Source organism: Vicugna pacos, chromosome 1, assembly GCF_048564905.1.
Source record: "Vicugna pacos chromosome 1, VicPac4, whole genome shotgun sequence".
Taxonomy (NCBI): domain Eukaryota; kingdom Metazoa; phylum Chordata; class Mammalia; order Artiodactyla; family Camelidae; genus Vicugna; species Vicugna pacos.
The window spans coordinates 74,666,222-74,684,933 of NC_132987.1; the positions used below are offsets into that span (position 1 = coordinate 74,666,222).

An 18,712-nucleotide genomic window follows, 5' to 3' on the forward strand; every position below is an offset into this window, starting at 1 on the left:
ATATGTGCCAATAAGCTTCTGGGCACAAAAGGATCAATGAGACCCATCACTATCTTGAGGGAGCCCAAGGCCATTTCAGTCTTATTGGACTCTAGCTGAATTTTGTTTCGGTCTTGGCCTGAGGGTTTGTTCCAGGTTGCATAGGTTAGTGGAAAAATGATCCCTTTACTATGAGACCTTGTCCATCATGCAGAAGTCAGAGCTGAAGCCTGCTAGAGAACTATTTCCCTAGACAGATTAAATCCTCCCACTCCCCTTGGCTTTACACCATGGTTCAAGGTAAAGGCCCCTGGGTATTACACGACCCAATTGTTAACAATCTCCACACTGTTATCTCTTGCTACTCCCTGCCTGTATTCTTTCATTTATTCACCCAGCATTTGGGAGCCTCTATCTTCCAGGCATCATGCCTGGCACTGGGGACATAATGACTAGCTCCCCTGGAGTTTAAGTTCATGGAGGACATGGACATTAACCGGAGAACTACACAAACCAATCCAAGTATGAGAACACATGAAGGAGGGAAGACCAAGTCAGAGTCCCAGGAAAGCTTCCCTGAGAAATACAGAAGGAGAATAGAGGCAGAAAGGGGGCCGTGGGAGCTTTCAGGCAGAGGCCACAGCAAGTGCAAAGGCCCTGCACGTGGTCTCACACACTGTGGTTTAGTAGTAGCAATGTGGTACCTGTCTATTCCAGGGCTGGGCCATTACAAGCATTCAGGGAGCATTTGTTCTGCATGTTGAACTGAACTGAGAGCTGTCACAGTGCACGCCATGGCCTCAGCAGTGGCAGGACAGTGATCGAACTGTGGCATGCCAGCAGCAGCCAGCGCTGCTGATTTCTCAGGGTTGTTTGGTTTTGTTTTGCTTCTGTTTTAAAAGCTATCCCTTCCTAGAGCCTGACCTGGAGATTCTGTAACTATAAGAGGACATATGCATCTGACAATCTCTGGACATCAAGTATAGCATGTTAAAATAATTGTATTCATATTATTTTCAGTCACGTCTTTAATAGATTCATGTCAGATACTTCAGCATGTGAATAAGCCATGTTAGCTCTTGTCTTTTCTGTTTCAAGGTTATGTTTACACTTACGAGAGCAAAATCTCTTCGACATTCCAGAGTTGGTTCTACATTATGACATACCATGTTGGTAAGTAGAATGCCAAACCCAGCAACAGACAGTTGTTTGATGGTTGTTTATTTCTTCTTCAGTTTGGGTGTTTATTGTTACTAAACCTTGTACGTGTCCAGAGATACATGATAATGATCCTTTGTTTCCAGGAAAGAAGAAGGGTTTTAGAAGAAAACACCACTTTGTACAAGATGTCTTGCTGTATTAATTCACAAACTACCAACAGGTTAGATGAGATCTGAAACCTTCCTAGCCCATGTCTATTTCAACTTAAAATTTTTTTCACTAAGATGAAAAATTTCCCTCTATGTGATCCCTGGAAGTTCCATTAAGTCAGAAGACAGCTCTAGGCAGTTCTGAGTCGAATGGAGGAGACAGAAACTTGTTCTCTAAGAGCTAATCCTGGTTGCCTCCTTGTGACATTGTGAAGCAGAGCCAAATCTCTTAACCTGGACTCCTGCAATCTGCCCAGTGACTGTCCCTCTCACGGCCGGAGAAGGGAAAGGCAGGGAAATGCTAGAGGCCCCACGGCAGATTGATTTGGGGGAAATATTGAAATAGTTTCCAAACAATTGAAGTTAATTATATAATAAGGATTACTATGTACCAAATAAAAGAGACAGATGAGAAGTGGTGATAGGGTAAGGACTAAAGAGAAGGGTAAGGAGTAAAATGGTAACAACAACAACAAAAAAGAAACATTGCTTTGATCATTGCTTACTCCCTCAAAGAACTGAAAAATATAAGTAAAGGTACTGATTTATTTTAAGATGAATTTTGCTAGCTGGACCCTTCTTTTGATCACGACATCCTTCTCGGACTGGACAGTGTGAGCCTTTGCTTTATCATTGCTCTTTATGCATTTTCACATTCCCTAGTCATAATAACTATATGAGCTAGATGATATTACTTCTGTTTTTTAAGATAATGAAACAGTATTAGAAAGGCGAAAAAACTTGCCCTGGGTTACAGAGCTAGTAGGTGGCAGAGGTAAGAACTGAACTCAAGCCTGCCTAACACCAAAGATTATATTCTTTCCAGTCTGGTAGCCTTAAAGTACAGGCAGCCTTGTTACAGCACGCGTCATCAGAACCAGGGCTTAGCCACGGAAGGGCTCGGTCCTGGTCCCTAACATGCATCCGCCCAGAGCTGAAGGCCTTTACAGCCTCTGCCTGTCTCCTCTCGAACCCATCATCACCTCTCAGTTTCCTGTGATGAGACGATGCCAACTGCGGGCCCCGACCAGGTGCCTTTTTCTTTAGGGAGCTTTCTTCTACTCTTTCCAAAACCCTTCCATTGTTAGTCACATTCTCCTTCATACTTTAGAAAATATTCTTAACCCCTCAAATATTTACTGAGTTATCAATACTTATTGATAACCATGTGTTATCACTCTTCTAGGTGATCGAGATACATCGGTAGACAAATCAGACAAAAAACCCTGCCTCATGGGATTTAGTTTCTTGTAGGGAGAAGCCAGAAAAATAAATTACACAAGATGCTAAAAGATGCTACGGAGAAAAATAAAACAGGAAAAGGGGACAGGGGGTAGGATGGGGGTGTTGTAGTTTTAAATGAGTTGGTCATGGAAAGCCACACTGAGAAGGTGACGTGTGAACAAAGAGTGGGAGAAGACGAGGGCGTGAGCCATGTGGATTTAGAGGGAAGAATTTCCAGGCAGAGGAAGCAAGTAAAACGGCCCTGAGGTGGGGGCAGCTGAGGCACGTTGGAAGATCAGCAAGGAGACCACTTCGGGTGAAGCACAGTGAGTGAGGGGTGGGTAGAGTAGTGGGAATGTAGTAAACTGGATGTAACCTGTGGCCTTTCAGGCCATTGACAGATATCTGCCCCAGCTCACTGCCCCCGCCTCTCCTCCACTCACGTGACCTAGATCCTGGCGGGTTTTATTTACATCTGAATCTATTTCAAGTAGAAGTAGGACACATAATTCTAGACTTTTTGTTTTTATTAGAACAGACACAATTTAGACAAAGACAGACTGGTTAATTAATCAACCACTCTATTTCCTAACTTGGGTTCCTACTCTGTTCCCAAAGGGGTTTAAGGGAACTAATAATAAAATGCAGCTTTCTGACACTTACTGTGAACCAGGTACTATATTAGGTGTTTTGCAGGTCTGCCTCTTCTGCTGCTTTTAATAACCCATGAGGAAGGCACTATCCGTGCTAATGCTCTTCCTTTCCTTCTTTCTCTTGTCTTTCCCCATTTCAAGTATCCTCACCTTGGCCTCACTGTTAGAACTCTGTCTATTACTTTTCAATCCATCACACTGTGCCCAAACCTACAGCTTTCAGTGGACCGTCTCAGTAGGTAAACCATCAATCACCTCACCATGTTTGCTTCATTTTCACTACATTTATTTTATCTTACTTACTCATTTTAAAAATTTTTAAATAAAATTGCATATATTTAATGTGTACACATGATGATTTGATATACATATACATAGTGGAATGATTACTACAGTCAGTTAACACACCATCTCCTTTCGCATACTTTCTTGTGTGCCAAGAGCACGTGAAATCTACTCTTAGCAAATTTCCAATATACAATCCTGTAGTAGTAACTATAGTCATTACGCTATACATTAGCTCTCTAGACTTACTAGTCCTACTTAACTCCAACTTTGTACACTTTGACGAACGTCATCCCGTCTCTCCTAGCTCCCCGGCCCTGGTAACTACTGTTCTACTCTTTGCTTCCATGTAATTGACTCTTTTTAGATTCCACATATATGCAGTTTTTTTTTTCTTTTTGTGTCTGGCTTATTTCACTTAAGCATTATGTCCTCTATGTTCATCCACTGCATATGGCAGGATTTCCTTTTTTAAGGTCAAATTATATATATATATATAAATTTTTTTGGCCCCATCAATTGGAAGTTAGGCTATTTCCATATCTACTTGAACATGGGCGCACAGATTATCTCATAGAGGTGGCTGATTTCATTTCCTTTCTGTATATACCAAAAAGAGAGATTGCTGGATCAAATGGTAGTTCTATTTTTACATTTTTTAGGAACTTCAAAAACTGGTTTCCATTAATGGCTACATCAATTTACATTCTCACCAATGGTGTACAAGGGTTCTCTTTACTCCACATCCTCACCAACACTTGCTTATCTTTACTTTTGTTGCATTGTGACACATTGTCACAAGTGTGAGGTGATATTTCACTGTGGTTTTGATTTGCATTTCTTGAATGATTAGCAATGTTGAGCACCTTTTCATATACCTTTTGGCCATTTGTATGTCTTCTTTGAAAAAATATCTATTCAGGTCTATTGTCTCTTTTTTTAACAGTTTGTTTCTTGCTTTGCTATTGAACTGAGTAAGTTCCTTATATATTTTGGATATTAACCCCTTATCAGATTTATAATTTGCAAATACTTTCTTCCAGCCCATAGGTTGCTTTTGAATTTTGTTGATTGTTTTCTTTGTTGTGCAGAAGGTATTTTTGGTTTGATGTAGTACACTTGTTTATTTTTGCTTTTGCTGCCTGAACTTTTGGTGTCACATCAAAAAAATCATTGCCAAGGCCAACTGATGTCAAGGAGTTTTTCCCTATGTTTTCTTCTAGAAGTTTTATAGTTTCAGATCTTATGTTTGTCTTTAATATATTTTGAGGTGATTTTTGTGTATTGTGTAAGAAAAGGGTCCAATTTCATTCTTTTGCAGGTGGAAACATATTCAGTTTCCCAAGCACCATTTATTGAAGAGCCTTTCATTTCCCAGTGTGTATTCTTGGTGATTTTGTTAAAAATTAGTTGACCATATTTGCTTAGGTTTTTTCTGGGCTCTCTATTCTGTTTCCTTGGCCTACGTGCCTGTTTTATGCAAGTATCATACTGTTTTGATTACTACCTCTTTGTAGTATAGTGAGAAATTAGGAAGTGTGGTGCCTCCAACTCTGTCCTTTCTCAAAATTGCATTGGTTATTTGGTGTCTTTTGTAGATATGCGTTTTAAGATTGTTTTTCTATTTCTGTGAAAAATTCATTGGAATTTTGATAGGGAACTGCACTGAATCTGTATATTGCTTTGAGTAGTGTAGACAATTTAACAATATTAATTATTCCAATCCATGAACATTGGATGTCTTTCCACTTGTTTGCATGTCTCCAATGTCTTTCATCAATGTTTTATAGTTTTCAGTGTACGGATCTTTCATTTTCTTGCTTAAATTTCCTAGTGTTTTATCCTTTTTTGATGCTATTGTAAATGGATTGTTTTCTTGATTTCTTTCTTTTCTTGTTGGTGTCACTGAATTTCTTTTAATTGCAATGGTTAATGCAGAACAGAATTTTCAAATGGAACTCTTTGTACATCCCTTTTAGGTGAGGTCCCAGAGGCTAAGAATGAAATCATAGGCAAGTCATTCCCACTTCTAGAGCAGAGTTCTAGACCACCTATGAAGGACATGTGAAGACAGAGTAGAATGGGTTCTGTCAGTTCAGGTCCATCAACAACCTCAAGGCTATGAACAGGGAGAGAAGCAGCCCTGGTGAGGATTTCTTTAGAGAGAGCTGTCAGGGTGCTGTGAGTTAAGTCCCTTTTCATGGAGTAGGGAAAGAAAGGGATGCTGCCTCACCTTAGTCCAAGTGAAGTGTCATTTCAAGAGACCACTCAGAGCTCTTGGCCTGTGTGTGCTGGAGTTTGGAACAAAGGAGGCTGGTGACTGACTCAGGCTAAAGAGGCTACACTGGGAGCCCATGCTCGGGTAGCAGTGTTAAATGGGCATAGAGAGGAGAGATACAGCCACCCTGGGAAGAGGAGCACTTCCCCCAAACAGGGGGCCAAGGAACATGTTTTCCCAGACAAAACAGGATGCTACGAAAAGAAATCTTAACTCCCCAAAATACTGAGAGGAACAAAAAGCTCCCAAGCAGACAAGCCTCCAGATGCTTATAGGCTGCAGGGATGGGGTAAGGAGAAGACCGAAGGAGAGGCACGGCCCACAGCAGGGGGACAGAATCTACAGGCCAGTCACAGATTTCTGAGAAATCTGCCAAAGTGCCCATGACATTAAAGTATCAGTTTTTATTCTTTCCATCCTGAGGGCACCTAGGTCAGATAATAGTCAGCCTGGCAAGGAAGGTCTTTCCTTACTTACTTCTCCCCTGTTTTGCCCATGCTGTGGCTGCCAAAGAGAGTTCCAAGCCAACAACTAGTAATGGAGGAGAAGATGGGGCCAGGAAATCTCAAAGATATCTCCCTTGTCTCTCCTTGACCCCCACAGACGGAAAAGACAGCCTCACGTCCCAGACTTTCAGAGCTGAGCGAGACCACATTTGGTGAGGAGGTGGGGAAGTCCTGGAGTGAATTAAGTTTTGCAAATTTTGACACGACACTCACAAACTTTTTAAAATTACTGACACAAATCTGTTCTTGTGGCTAAAAGGGATCAGACAATATTTATTATGTGAAAATCACCAATAAAGCCAAAGAAAAAAATCACCTAAAATTTCTTTCAAAGGCTAGGAAGAAACTCAATAGAGCTTGCTTGGACAGGAAATGATGCTCAAAAAGAAAATTATTTTTTTCTAACCTACAGAGTTTAGCTTATTTGTTCAACTAAACACAAAGGTAAAAGTTATTTGTAAGTTCAGGTTGCTGTTGTCATAGTGATCTGGTTCATCAAGCTCAATGTCCAAGACTTTACCTATTCTCATGTAAAATTAAACCTGAAAGTTTAACTTATTTTCTCAAATAGTAATATTTTTCACTTGACCTTCCACTCTATTGATATCACATTCATTGACACAGCTACCCAGAGTCTCCTTGACAAATGTGTAATTGTATTCCATCAATTCACCTGCAGCACAAAGAGCCTTTAAACCCATAATGGCATCAACTAGACAACTGCACTGAAAAGAACATAAGTCATCACCTACATCTAAACACACGTGAGTCAGCCCCATCAACTCCCGATGTCAGGATAAAGTGGATAACGACCCTCAGTCAGCATAAAGGAGGCGTGTGTTGTGAAACCTTAATTTCTGCATACAACTGTTTTCCTGTGGGAGGCAGATTGTTTGGTGAACATGTGCTCACTGAATGGCTAAAGGCAATGTGTACTGCTGGATTAACCATCTAGGAAGGATTTTTAGAGCTCCCTCGGGGGGAAGATGACAATAAACAGGACAGAGCTCATCATACACCATGTGGTACGTTCATCGACACTCAGTAACTATGAAATGAATGGAAGAATGGGATGTCTAATAGATTTTCCCTGGAGGTACCTCACCTCAAAGAGGGGAACTGAATAAACAAATATCCAAAGTAAATCAGTCATTGAGGATTAACTACGCTTGACTTACAGGTGACAGGTATAGAAAAACTTGGGAAATTCTTTAACAATCTGTAATGTGTGTCCCAGATAAAAGGTTGTGAGAGATGCAAAATCTAGAATTCCCAGGATTCAAGGGAGAGCACTGGAGTTTGTACGGATTCTGTACGCATCCCTGCGAAGTAAGGATTATGGTATAATTATGTCGAGAAGAGAAAGGGTAATGGATGGAGGAGGGCCTTTTCCTCCAATTTATTTCCAAATGAGGACCTGTTAGCCCACTTCCAGAGGCTGCATTTCTCAGAAAGCACTGGCCCAGAGAAGGGAAAGATTAATGAAGGCATAGCCGCCATATTGACCTTTTCAGGGCAGCCATGCCAGCTTCACACCGGAAGGGATATTCAATGTCTAAAGACTTATACTGAGCACCCAACACACACTCTCAGAGGCAGTTTGAAGTCGCTGTCTGGACTCCTTCCTGTCTGTTTCACTTTCTGCATGACTTTGGGTGAGTTTTGTAACCTTTTTATGCCTTTGTATCTTTATCTATCAAGTGGGGACGGATAATAATAGTACATATATTATTGTGTTTTGAGGAAGCTTAAATAAGAGGATACATTTACTAGCTGGGAATGGTGCCACACACACAGAGGCACTCAAACACTAACAAGGATTGTTACAATTATTGCTTAGTCCTACAGTACAACCATGCCAGTTGGTGAAAAATTTTAGGTAATTACTAGTGAGGAAAAAATACCTGGAAGGCCTTTGTATGATAGGTCTCTAAGCAGCTTTTATTTATCCCCCATATTTAGGCAGACAACTCTGCTGAGTCTTCCGTCACACACAGTACTCTCCGTTTTACATCCGCCCATTCTAGTTCAGAACATTGTCACTTTACATATATATCATTTGGTCTTATGTTTTACTTACATTTTTCATATACTCAGAAAGCCACAGTGGCTGCTTTTTGTTGTCCAGATCACAGCCCAAATCCACAGCCCATTAACTTAACCGTCACCTGGTTCTGCCTCACCTGAGCAACTTGCAGCCGCTCCCTAACAAGCCCTGTAGAACCCACCCTGCTTGTCTTTCCATGTCCTGCGCGCATTTCATTTTATGTCTTTGTCTGAGGATCTGTCTCTCATCTATCTTCCATTTGAGTCTATATTTCTTTCCAGACCCGCTGTGTAACTTCCTTGATTCCACTCTCTGCCTCAGAACGCATTTATTTTTCTTAATTTTTGGTGTTTGGATACATAAGATAGAGGCAGAAACTATGGGACAGCAGCAGAGGTGTCCTGACTCCTTCACTGCATACCCTGGGTAACTGCTCCCTTCCGTCTGTACCCCTCAGGTCTGACCCCCTGCTCTCCAAGGATCAGGTGTGCTCACCTGGAGAGCTGGCCAATGGTTCGAACCCGAGTGGACCTGGTATTGCACTCAGAGCTTCCAGGAGTAGGAGGATCCAGACTGTGAGGACTTGCTAAGTTTTTAGAGAGGGTTTAGTATCAAAATCAATGCCCTCAGGTCAAAGAGTTGTGCACAGACATATAAATAGAAGGCTGAGCCAAAAGGCCTGTGGCCTAGTGGCCAGAGAAATGGGAGGCCAGGAAGTGGGTCTGGCTCAGTCATAAGCTCTGAGCAGCTGGGGGTCTGCCTGTTTCATTCGTCACTGTCTCCCAGGACCTCAAAAATTCCTGGCTCATAGTTGGTTTACTTGTTGAATGAACAAATGTCTTGGATGATGATCATAGTCGGGGCTGGTGTTTCTGAGGCCTGCTCTCTGAGGAGCAATTCACAGCCAGTGAGCTGGGAGGCAAAGGGCTCTGCTCGGAGCCCTGCAAGGCCCGGAGTTACCAGTACTGCTCCTCCCTAGATTTGTCAGGGGTCTCTGATGGTTCCATGTGGGCTTGTCTCATCTCATCACGTTGCCTGTCAGCCTCCTGTCCTTCCCTAGGACAGTGCTGAGAACGCCGGTTAGTTCAGGCTGAACTGAGCTAGGCTTCCCTGGGTAGCCCTTGCAGTGGATTATGAGTTACAAGGTTCCATTGTGTCCATTATTTTCTACAGTTGTTTAAAAAATATCCTTTCATTGAGGAAAAAATACGAATTATATGTTTGCAGCAAGATCTGTGGCTTAAAAATTCAGACTGAATTATACAGTTCACTATATCTTAGAGTCTGGAATGAAACCAAAGCCTTTTGAAGTTGGTTTCCATGACATGTTTCATCTCGCTTCCTTTCTTGAAAGAACACACAAGGGCGAATCCTACCAGCTTCCGAGGCAGTCGGTCATCGTGTGACTTCACAAGTTACCCTCCAGGTTGCCAAAATGAAATTTAGATTTTTCAGTTGTAATTCAATGTTTATTCTAAGTAGATAAGTTTTATTTAGATATAACCAGCCATTGATTTAACATGTTTTTTGACATATAAAAATCGGACTGAAAATTGTTCCAAATATAATCTTGTTACTATCTTGACAGAGGTGCAGATTTTGTAAAGTGAGAAATAGCTACTTTTATTATATTGGAGCCTGAATTTAGAACAGGGCTTCTCAATCTCAGCCCTACTGACTTTGCAGACGAGATAATTCTTTGCTGTGGAGGTTGTCCTGATCGTGTTGTAGCATCTTTGGCCTCTGCCCAACAGATGCTAGTAGCACCATCCACCCCCTAACTGTGGCAGCCAAAAATGTCCCAAGACACTGTACATGTCCCTGGGAGTGGGGTGGAGGCAAAATTACTCTGGTGAGAATCATTGATCTTTAATAGTTCTGAGGTCCAATGTGGTGGGTGTTTATAATAAGGAGGTCTTTTCATTCTTTAGAAATTTCCCAACTGTATCAGCTTAGTATGATAGTAGATCAGGTAGCATGCTTTCTGCTTTTTAACAAATATGTTTATTTGACTGTGCTCTTTCAACCTCTCTAATACTAGAGCTATATTAGATTGTAGATTTTTTAGGGTAACAAGTATCCTTTTCTTTTCCTCGAATTTCTTCACAGAAATAAGAATGGTATTTGATCTGATGAAAGAATTTAGTGTATGTCAACTAACCCCACAGAAAACTCAGCTAGAAGTAGTTCATTTCTGTGTTCAATTGGCAGAATGTACATGCCATGACAGTGTGAGTGTTTTTTTCTCTTTTGTTTACTGTTATATTTCCAGTACCTAGAAGAGTACCCGGTGCATAGTAAGTGCTCAGTAAGTATTTGGTGAATGAATTATGTCACTTCCCTTCTAAAAAAAAGTTTAATGGGGTCCCTCGCATTTCCTAAGGGATAACATTTAGAATCCTTAGACTGGGGCTTAAGGCTCTCTTTAGTCTGCATTTTCCAATCTTCATCCTTGCATCTCTGCTGCACAATCCCACTTCTCTGACCCAAACTTATCTACTAATATTGTCAAATTCCCATGAATATTTTTACCAGTGTACAAAGGCTTACTTTGTTTTCTTTGTTTAAAATGTTTTTTTCCAGCTCTCAACTTAGTCAAATAAACACAGTATGTAATTCAAGGGTCAGCTTATTTCATCTGTCTTAAGTAACACTTCCTGTCTCCAAAAACTCATAGGGACCTTTCCATACTCAAAGCCTAAGACTTCTTGGTCTGTTCCTCTCCCTGAGCATTTTAATTCTATAAAACATGGCACCTTGTATGCTACTGTTTAGTCTGATACTTTTCCTATGTGTGTATCATCTCTTTCCAAGAGCACTGCAACCTTTTTGAAAGCAGCAAAACAAATTATCTTTTTTTGACAACGTTTTTGAGTCTGTTAAATGATATTTACATAGTGAAGAAACATTATTCTCATTCATTATTTTTTATTCATCTATTCAACTAATATTTTTTGCACGCCTACTCTCTGCTAGGCATGTGTAAGGAAGCAAAACAAATACCATCCCTGTCCTCATGAAGTATTTAGCCCAGCTAGAGAAAACATGCTACCTAATGCACTGAGAACTAGATTTAGAGTCAGAAGACTTTGGTGTGAATACTGACTTTGCCACTTACTAGTCATGTGATCATTTAAGCTCTCAGCAACTCAGTGTCCCCATGTGGAAAATGGAAATAATAATGTTTGTTCTGTCTACCTCTCACAATAAAAAAGATAAAACCACATTGAATTTTACGTGCAAACATTTTCTAAAAGTTACAGGATGTGGTTGTTTTAATTTGTCCACAAATGCTTTGACACCCTTTCTTTCAAGAACTGGAGCCCAATTTTCTCCCTCTTGAGTATGAGTTGGACTTGGTGCCTTATTTCTAACAGACAGAAAATAGCAGAAGTAATGGTGTGCAAGTCTGGAAGCTGTGTCATAAAAAGGCACTGTGGCTTTTGTCTTGGTGACTCTATTTCTTGAATTACTTGGTTTAGCAAAAGGCTGCCATATTGTGAGCAGGCCTGAGGAGAGATCCCAAGTGGTGAGGAACTGAGTCTCCTGCCAATAACGTGCTCAGCTTGGAAGCAGAGCCGTCATCTCCAGTCAAGCCTTCAGATGACTAGTGTCCCAATCAACAGCTTCACTACAACCTCACGGAAGAACCTGATTCACACCACTCAGCTAAGCTGCTCCTGGATTTCTGACCCCTGGAAACCACGTGAGCCAATATGTATTTCGTAAGTTGTTAAGTTCTGGGGTAAATCTGCTATACAGCAATGGATAACAAATACATAGAACACTAAAGAGATTTAAGGTACTTTTGTTGAATATACCAATATTTGTTGAATGAATGATATCATAATCTACTATGGTTTACTGCTGAATGATGAGTTAGAAGTGGAAGAAAAAGCAGCTTATAAAGAAGAAAATGACAAAGCCTTAAGAATCAGGAGAAACCAGATGGATGTAAAACTTCTGCTGGGTGATTTGCAGGCATTTCTCACCCTGCCACATGCCTCATTTTCTGAGAGGTATCAACCTGTGACAGTGGCTGTAGGCTACGTGCCAAAGGCTACAGGCTAAAGGAATTGTTCATTCCTCCTGACTGCTTTGTTTTATTCCATTTTCAGTTCTCATTTTGAGCTAAAATGGATAGTTTTAATTAAATAAGAAATGAAAGCCACACTTCTACTCTAGAACATACTTCTTCTGTGTGATAGTGAAAGTCACTTTGGTTCTTTGTTAGACACAAAGGCCACGGACATGGGGATTTATGATTTGTTTGCATCAATGCCAACTTCTGAAAGTCACTGCTAGCCCTCTGCCATAGTAACACTGACCCAGCCTGACCTCCATTATTAATAATGCCACTGGGAGGCTGGATTCATAGTTCTCATAGTCAACTTTGTCAGAATTAATTTGCACAAGAACAAATTTAAATTTAAAACTATCTATCTACCTCGGGTCCACAGGATCCCCATTGACAACCAATTTCTTTAACACCCCATGGAGAACACAATTGTGGAGGAGGACTGTCAATTTATTAACTTATCTAATAATAAATGCAGAATGTACATTTCTCACTGAATATTTACTGACCCTGATTTTGCCAAGCCTTCAAATGAAGGACTTTGGAAGTTGTGCTAACTCTTTTACGCCACAAGAACTGTACTCAGTATGTTTATCTACAATGCCATAGATAAGAAAAGTGCATGAGTTATAAATCTTCTGAAATCTTTTTCTTCATCAGTCTACTTGGTTAAAGGGTTAATACCTCGGGAAAAGTAAAGCAGTGTGGAAACACCCTTACTTGTAGGAGATATGCTGTTGGCTAGAGAAGGCTGGGTGCCCACGGTGGATTCCACAACACTGAGCAGAGGCTCTGTGGGAGGGTTCTCTGGGCCTGAAAGGATGAAGCAGACATTGATAATGAACAAAATATGGTTGCCAAAAAATACAGTATTAACTTAGTTCCCCCCAAAACTTTTATTTATTCATCTAACAGATTATTATTGATTAAAAATCATCATTATTGCCCTGCTATGGCTAAGGCAGTGGAGCATAATGGTGGATGACAACGACATGGAGCAGTCTTTAGGGAGCACACAGCCTAGAAAACAGATAGGTAGCCAGGCACCGTGTTGAGTGCTGACAGCGAAGTGCAGGGCACCATGGGAATGCAAAGGAGAGGCACCCACCAACAGTGAGAGGTCTGGGAAGGCTGACCTCTCAGAGAAAGCGACATTAACCAAGACCTGGTAAAACAATTATAGCAGCTAATGTTTTGAGGTATTTGAAAAGTAACCATACAGCTTGCAAATCCATAAACCCACAAACGTTTTAATCAGTAAGAGTAGAAACAATGGTACAGCTCCCCAGTGGAAAGGAAAGTAGAAACTCTGTCTTGGTCAAAACAAAACTCAGAGGGTATAAAAAGGAGTGGTTAAACCAAACAGGGAAAAATTATTCCCCAAAACTCAAATGCAGAATTCAGCAGAAACATGTCAGCCAGTTTTCAGACCATTATATTTACCATAATGTTTTAAGGGGCTGAGTTGCTGGCCTAAAGCCACATCATCCATTCCTGAGACTGTCTGTTCTGCACAGGCCGGGCAGGGCTCTCAGGGCCACCCTCATGGGCAGCAGTGGCCATGTGTCTGTTCCACAAGGGCAGTCGGGTCAGTTCTGGAGCTTCCTCAGAGCTTGAATCAGCCATCAGCTGGTCCACCCAGAAATGAACCAAACCTCAGGGTTTGCTAGGTCCTTACTTCTCAAAATGTGGCCCATAGCATCTCTTAGGATCTTTTTAGAAATGCAGAATATCAGGCCCTGCCTCTCCCAACCCCTCAACTAAATGAATCACAATCTGCTTTTAACAAGGTCTTCGGGCAATCTATATGTGTAGGAAAGTCCTTTATTGACACTCTCTGTATTCCTGGGGTCAGTTACGGATATGAAGGAGATCATGAAACCAGAAGTATTTGTCTGGCATATCTCACCTTAAGATTCAGTGGTCCTCTCATCCCACTCGAACTCTCCCCTTTAAATCCTTTCTCCACATACCAAAATACACATGGACACTCTCTCACACACACTAAACCACTCATCAACCCTTAATTCTCTTTGTACCCCAAAGGTCTTGATCAAAACAGTTACAGTTGGAAATCTATTTAATAAACAAATCTCTGTTGAGGCTGGTGGTAGTCAGAATATCACCCACCCCAGGAGGTAGTGTTTGCATTCAGCTTTTGAATTGAAACAAAAGAAAATATCCCCTCCACCCGACCCCAAACAAAACAACTCTTGTATAAGCCAAAACACTGACTCTGCCGTGCTGCAACATTAGACATTCTGATAGAGCAGGCTGGCATCATAGGATATTTTTAGAAAGAGCTTTATATTTTTCTTTTTTTTTAAGTTGCTGTCGAATCATGGAATTCTTTAGGCTCTGCTACTCAAATAGCTGCCTGATGAGCCACCTTCACCTTGACTTCTTCCCCTGTCTGAGTTTTTAGACTAAGAATCACTGAGAACTTGAACATCCTGGGAGACTGGTGGGTAGGTGAGGAAGGAAGCATCTGAGAGGACTGTTATCTTCAGCCTTCCAATATTATTACTCTTTTCTGGGAACAAAAGAGAGCAAAAACTCCTCCCTTGCTCTCCCCAAATCTCCCTCGTGTTATGTAAGGGTCTCAGAATTTCTCCACGTTGGCACTCAGAGACAGGTTTTCCTCCTGCATTTTCATCTCAAGATCTGTCAACAGTAATAACCTGACTCTTACACAAGGCATCAAAAATTTACTCCAGAGTTCATAAAGCATCCAGCAGTACTGCTGCAGGCAGAAAGCACGTTTGGAAGTAAATGTTTAAGAACTTATAACAAATGGGAAAATATGATATGACAATGACATTGCTTTGCAGAGCCTCAACTGCATTTTCTAAATCATTCACAGAGATAAATGTGAGAATGTGACCAGAATACAAGCTGTAATTTTGGGAAACTGAACTCTTCAAGATTTATTGTCTTTAATATTTGATCATAAGGATAAAAACTTATTTGACTATTTAAAATTAACCATCCACTCAGAGCCTAGAATTATACTAGATCAAGGGCTGTCCTGTAAAATTGAAATTACGGTGTGCTATGAGTATCTGAATCAGTGCTCTTTCTTATGGCCTTAAATATATTCACTTTTTTTCCGATCTTAAAACCAAACACAGTTTAAGAGAATGAGAAGATAAGCCTGGAAGAAAATATCTGCAAAAGACATATCTGATAAGAATTGCTATCAAAATATACAGAGAATTCTTAAAATTCAATAATAAGAAAACAAACACCCTGATGTAAAAATGGGCCAGAGGCAGCTATCTCACCAAGGAAGATATAGAATTGGCCAATAAGCACATGAAAACATGCTCTGCATCAAATGAGATCAGAGAAATGCAAACAGAAACAATAATGAAATTCTGCTACACGTATTCCAATGGCCAAAATCCAGCATACTGACAATATAAAATGCTGACAAGGATGTGAAGCAACAGGAACTCTCATTCGTTACTGGTGGGAATGCAAAATGGTACAGCCACTTTGGAAGACAATTTGTTGGTTTCTTTTAAATCTAAACATACTCTTACCATACAGTCTAGCAATTGTGCTCCTTGGTATTTACTCAAAGGACTTAAAAACTCATGCCCCAAAAAACCTGCACATAAATATTTATAGCAGCTTTATTTTTAACTGTCAAAACTTGGAAACAACCAAGATGTCCTTTGGTAGGTGAACGGATACATAAATTGTGGTATATGCACTCAATGGAGTATTTATTCAGTGCTAAAAAAAAAAAGAGCTATCAAGTCATGAAAAGACATGGAGGAACCCTAAATGTATATTATTAAGTGAAAAAATTCAATTTTAGGGCAGTGAAAATTTGGGGCTTTATGATACTATAATGATGAGTACATATCATTATACATTTGTTCAAAACCCATAGAATGTACAACATCAAGAGTAAACCCCAAGGACTTTGGGTGATTACTGTGTGTCAATGCAGGCTCATCAACTGCAACAAATGCACCGTTCTGGTGAGTGATGTTGATAATGAGGGAGAATACACATTTGTGGGGAGAAGGTAACGAGAAATCTCTGCACATTTCTCTTAATGTTGCTGTTTATCTAAAACAGCTCTAAAGAAGTCTTTAAGAAAAAAAAGAAAAACAAGAACCAGTTTTAACATCATAAAATACTGATTTTTTCAAACATGGTTCCATCTATGATGGGAACAGGATTCTCTTTAGAAATTTGAGGTTACTTAGTCCTTAGCTCATGTCCTTAGATTCTGTCACAGCTACTGGCAAATCTGTGTGAGAACCAGCCACCTTTCTACTGTTCCAAGACTGCAGCCCCCACCATGTCTATTCCCATAGAAAGGAGGTGCACTTATTTCTGAGGGAATTAGGCAAAGTTGAGTATGGATGTTTCATGACCATTTCCAACTGATAAACTCAAAGTTCACAGAACGATGTGTTCATGCACGTGCACACACACACACACACACACAAGCAGGGTTGCAGGGATGATGCTACTGTCCCGGTATCTAAGGCTCGCATTGGTGACAGGGCTGGGAGGGACCTAATACACAGACTACAGTCCTGAAACAAGGGAAACTCTTTCCCTCATAGATTATTCTGGGTTTTATAAGTAACTTATAGACCATAATATTTCTGAAAATAGGAAGGTGGTAAAAGATGTTAATGGTCCTGCAGAGTTGTAATAATGACTTGCAAATCCGTTTAAGTTTTATAGGTGTTACTTTACTGGTACATATGCATATTTGACAGTTGTCATTACACACTTCTGTTTTTTTATGGGCAATCTGTTGTCACAATATTTGTTGAGGCATTTGCTCATATCTTTTATGTAGTAAACTTTTACTATTTGATCTGATTCAGAGTAATGAATATTCTGGTTAATCAATGTTGTAATAAGTAGAATGACCCCACATGTGAATTTTCAAGTCATAATCATCTTCTGTGTCAGATTCTGTGCTTCAAATCTAGGGATACTAAAATCAGTATATCTCATACATGGATTATCCATTCTTAAGTATTAGAATAATATGTGCTATATATAAATGAATGCTTTTAGTAACTCAGAATTAATTTTTAAGATTTTAAAAACTCTCTTGTATTAATGTTAATTTTTGTTATATGGCAGAGTAACATAAATGCTAGTTAATTAAGAATTATTATTAATAGAATTTGAACAAGAAATTGCTGTATTCACCAGAAATTCTTGGAAACAGAAATCAGCTACTTTCTATTTGAAGAAATTCTTTTCAGTAGAGTCCCTTTAGTCAAAAAAATATTTGCTACTTTGAAATTTAATAATTTTGAGTTGTGTAGAGCGAGTTTTCAGTATATCATGGAAATAATCAGTATCCTATTTGTTTCAATTAGAAATGTTCTGAACTTACAGCAGTCTTGGCCACCCCTTGTTGACCTTATTACATAGACAACTCACCCAAGGAAAACGTGATCTTTTCTGACGAGTTATTCCACACTTTGTTTCCGGGGACTGGAGACAGAGCCATACACCAGATGGTCAAGTTGTTTAATTGGGCTGGTTTACTATCATACACATATGTCAACACAGACTTCAGTTCCAAAAATCCACCTCTGTCTTTTCTCTCTTCATTAGTAATGTGCATTTCTACGAGGCAGATAAGAACAAGGCTGGTCACCAACATTTTCTATATGAGTCATACAATGATGCCAAGGCATGGCTGGAGACAGTTTGGTTCATGGTGATGTAGGGTTTAAAGTGGTCAAACCATAGCTTTTGTGTGGTGAGCATTTGTTTTGGTAGGCCTGGAATTAACCTGAACTGTTTTTTCAAGCTCCTGCATGACACCGATCCATGGTCAAGGTATGAAAAATGTTGATTAGAAGTGTTGCTTTATTCGTGAGCATGGGTCCAGTGGGTCTGCAGCAGGCCTTCCCAGCTCACCAGCTTTGTTTATTGATCATGGTGAGATTGATGATTGGCCCCTGGCCTGGGTGAGAGTCTGGGACGACTCTGCTGTTGAATGTGGGTATGTAGCAGGAATATACCTAAGTGACCAGTAAAATTTAAAACGACCTCAGCTGAGCATCCCTTTTGGGTCCCCCCACTTTGAGGTGCTATAAATGTGTACGTGTGACTCATATCCTTACTTTAAGGATATTGTTGCTAGACTGTATCCTTTTCCTGAAATAAGCTGTAGATTTATAAGCACTGTCACTGTGGGTCCTGTAAGCCTTCTTTAGAAATAGAAGCCTGTTTAACTGCCACTGCTCGGACCACCTTGCAGTAGCACAGATGGTGGCAGGAAATCAATGTAAAA

At 40.2% G+C, this 18,712-nt stretch overlaps 1 protein-coding gene across 5 annotated transcripts in view; it reads right to left on the reverse strand.

Annotated features, from left to right (window-relative positions):
* The window catches only part of CD96 (CD96 molecule), a 268,719-nt gene that overhangs the window by 23,317 nt on the left and 226,690 nt on the right, over window positions 1-18,712 (reverse strand). For all 5 annotated transcript variants that reach the window (XM_072965463.1, XM_072965454.1, XM_072965456.1 and 2 more), the window contains 2 exons: window positions 17,851-18,039; window positions 13,141-13,233 (listed from right to left, as the gene is read on the reverse strand). In XM_072965463.1, coding sequence (XP_072821564.1) covers window positions 13,141-13,233; window positions 17,851-18,039 — 282 coding nt within the window. The remainder of the gene's footprint in view (window positions 1-13,140; window positions 13,234-17,850; window positions 18,040-18,712) is intronic.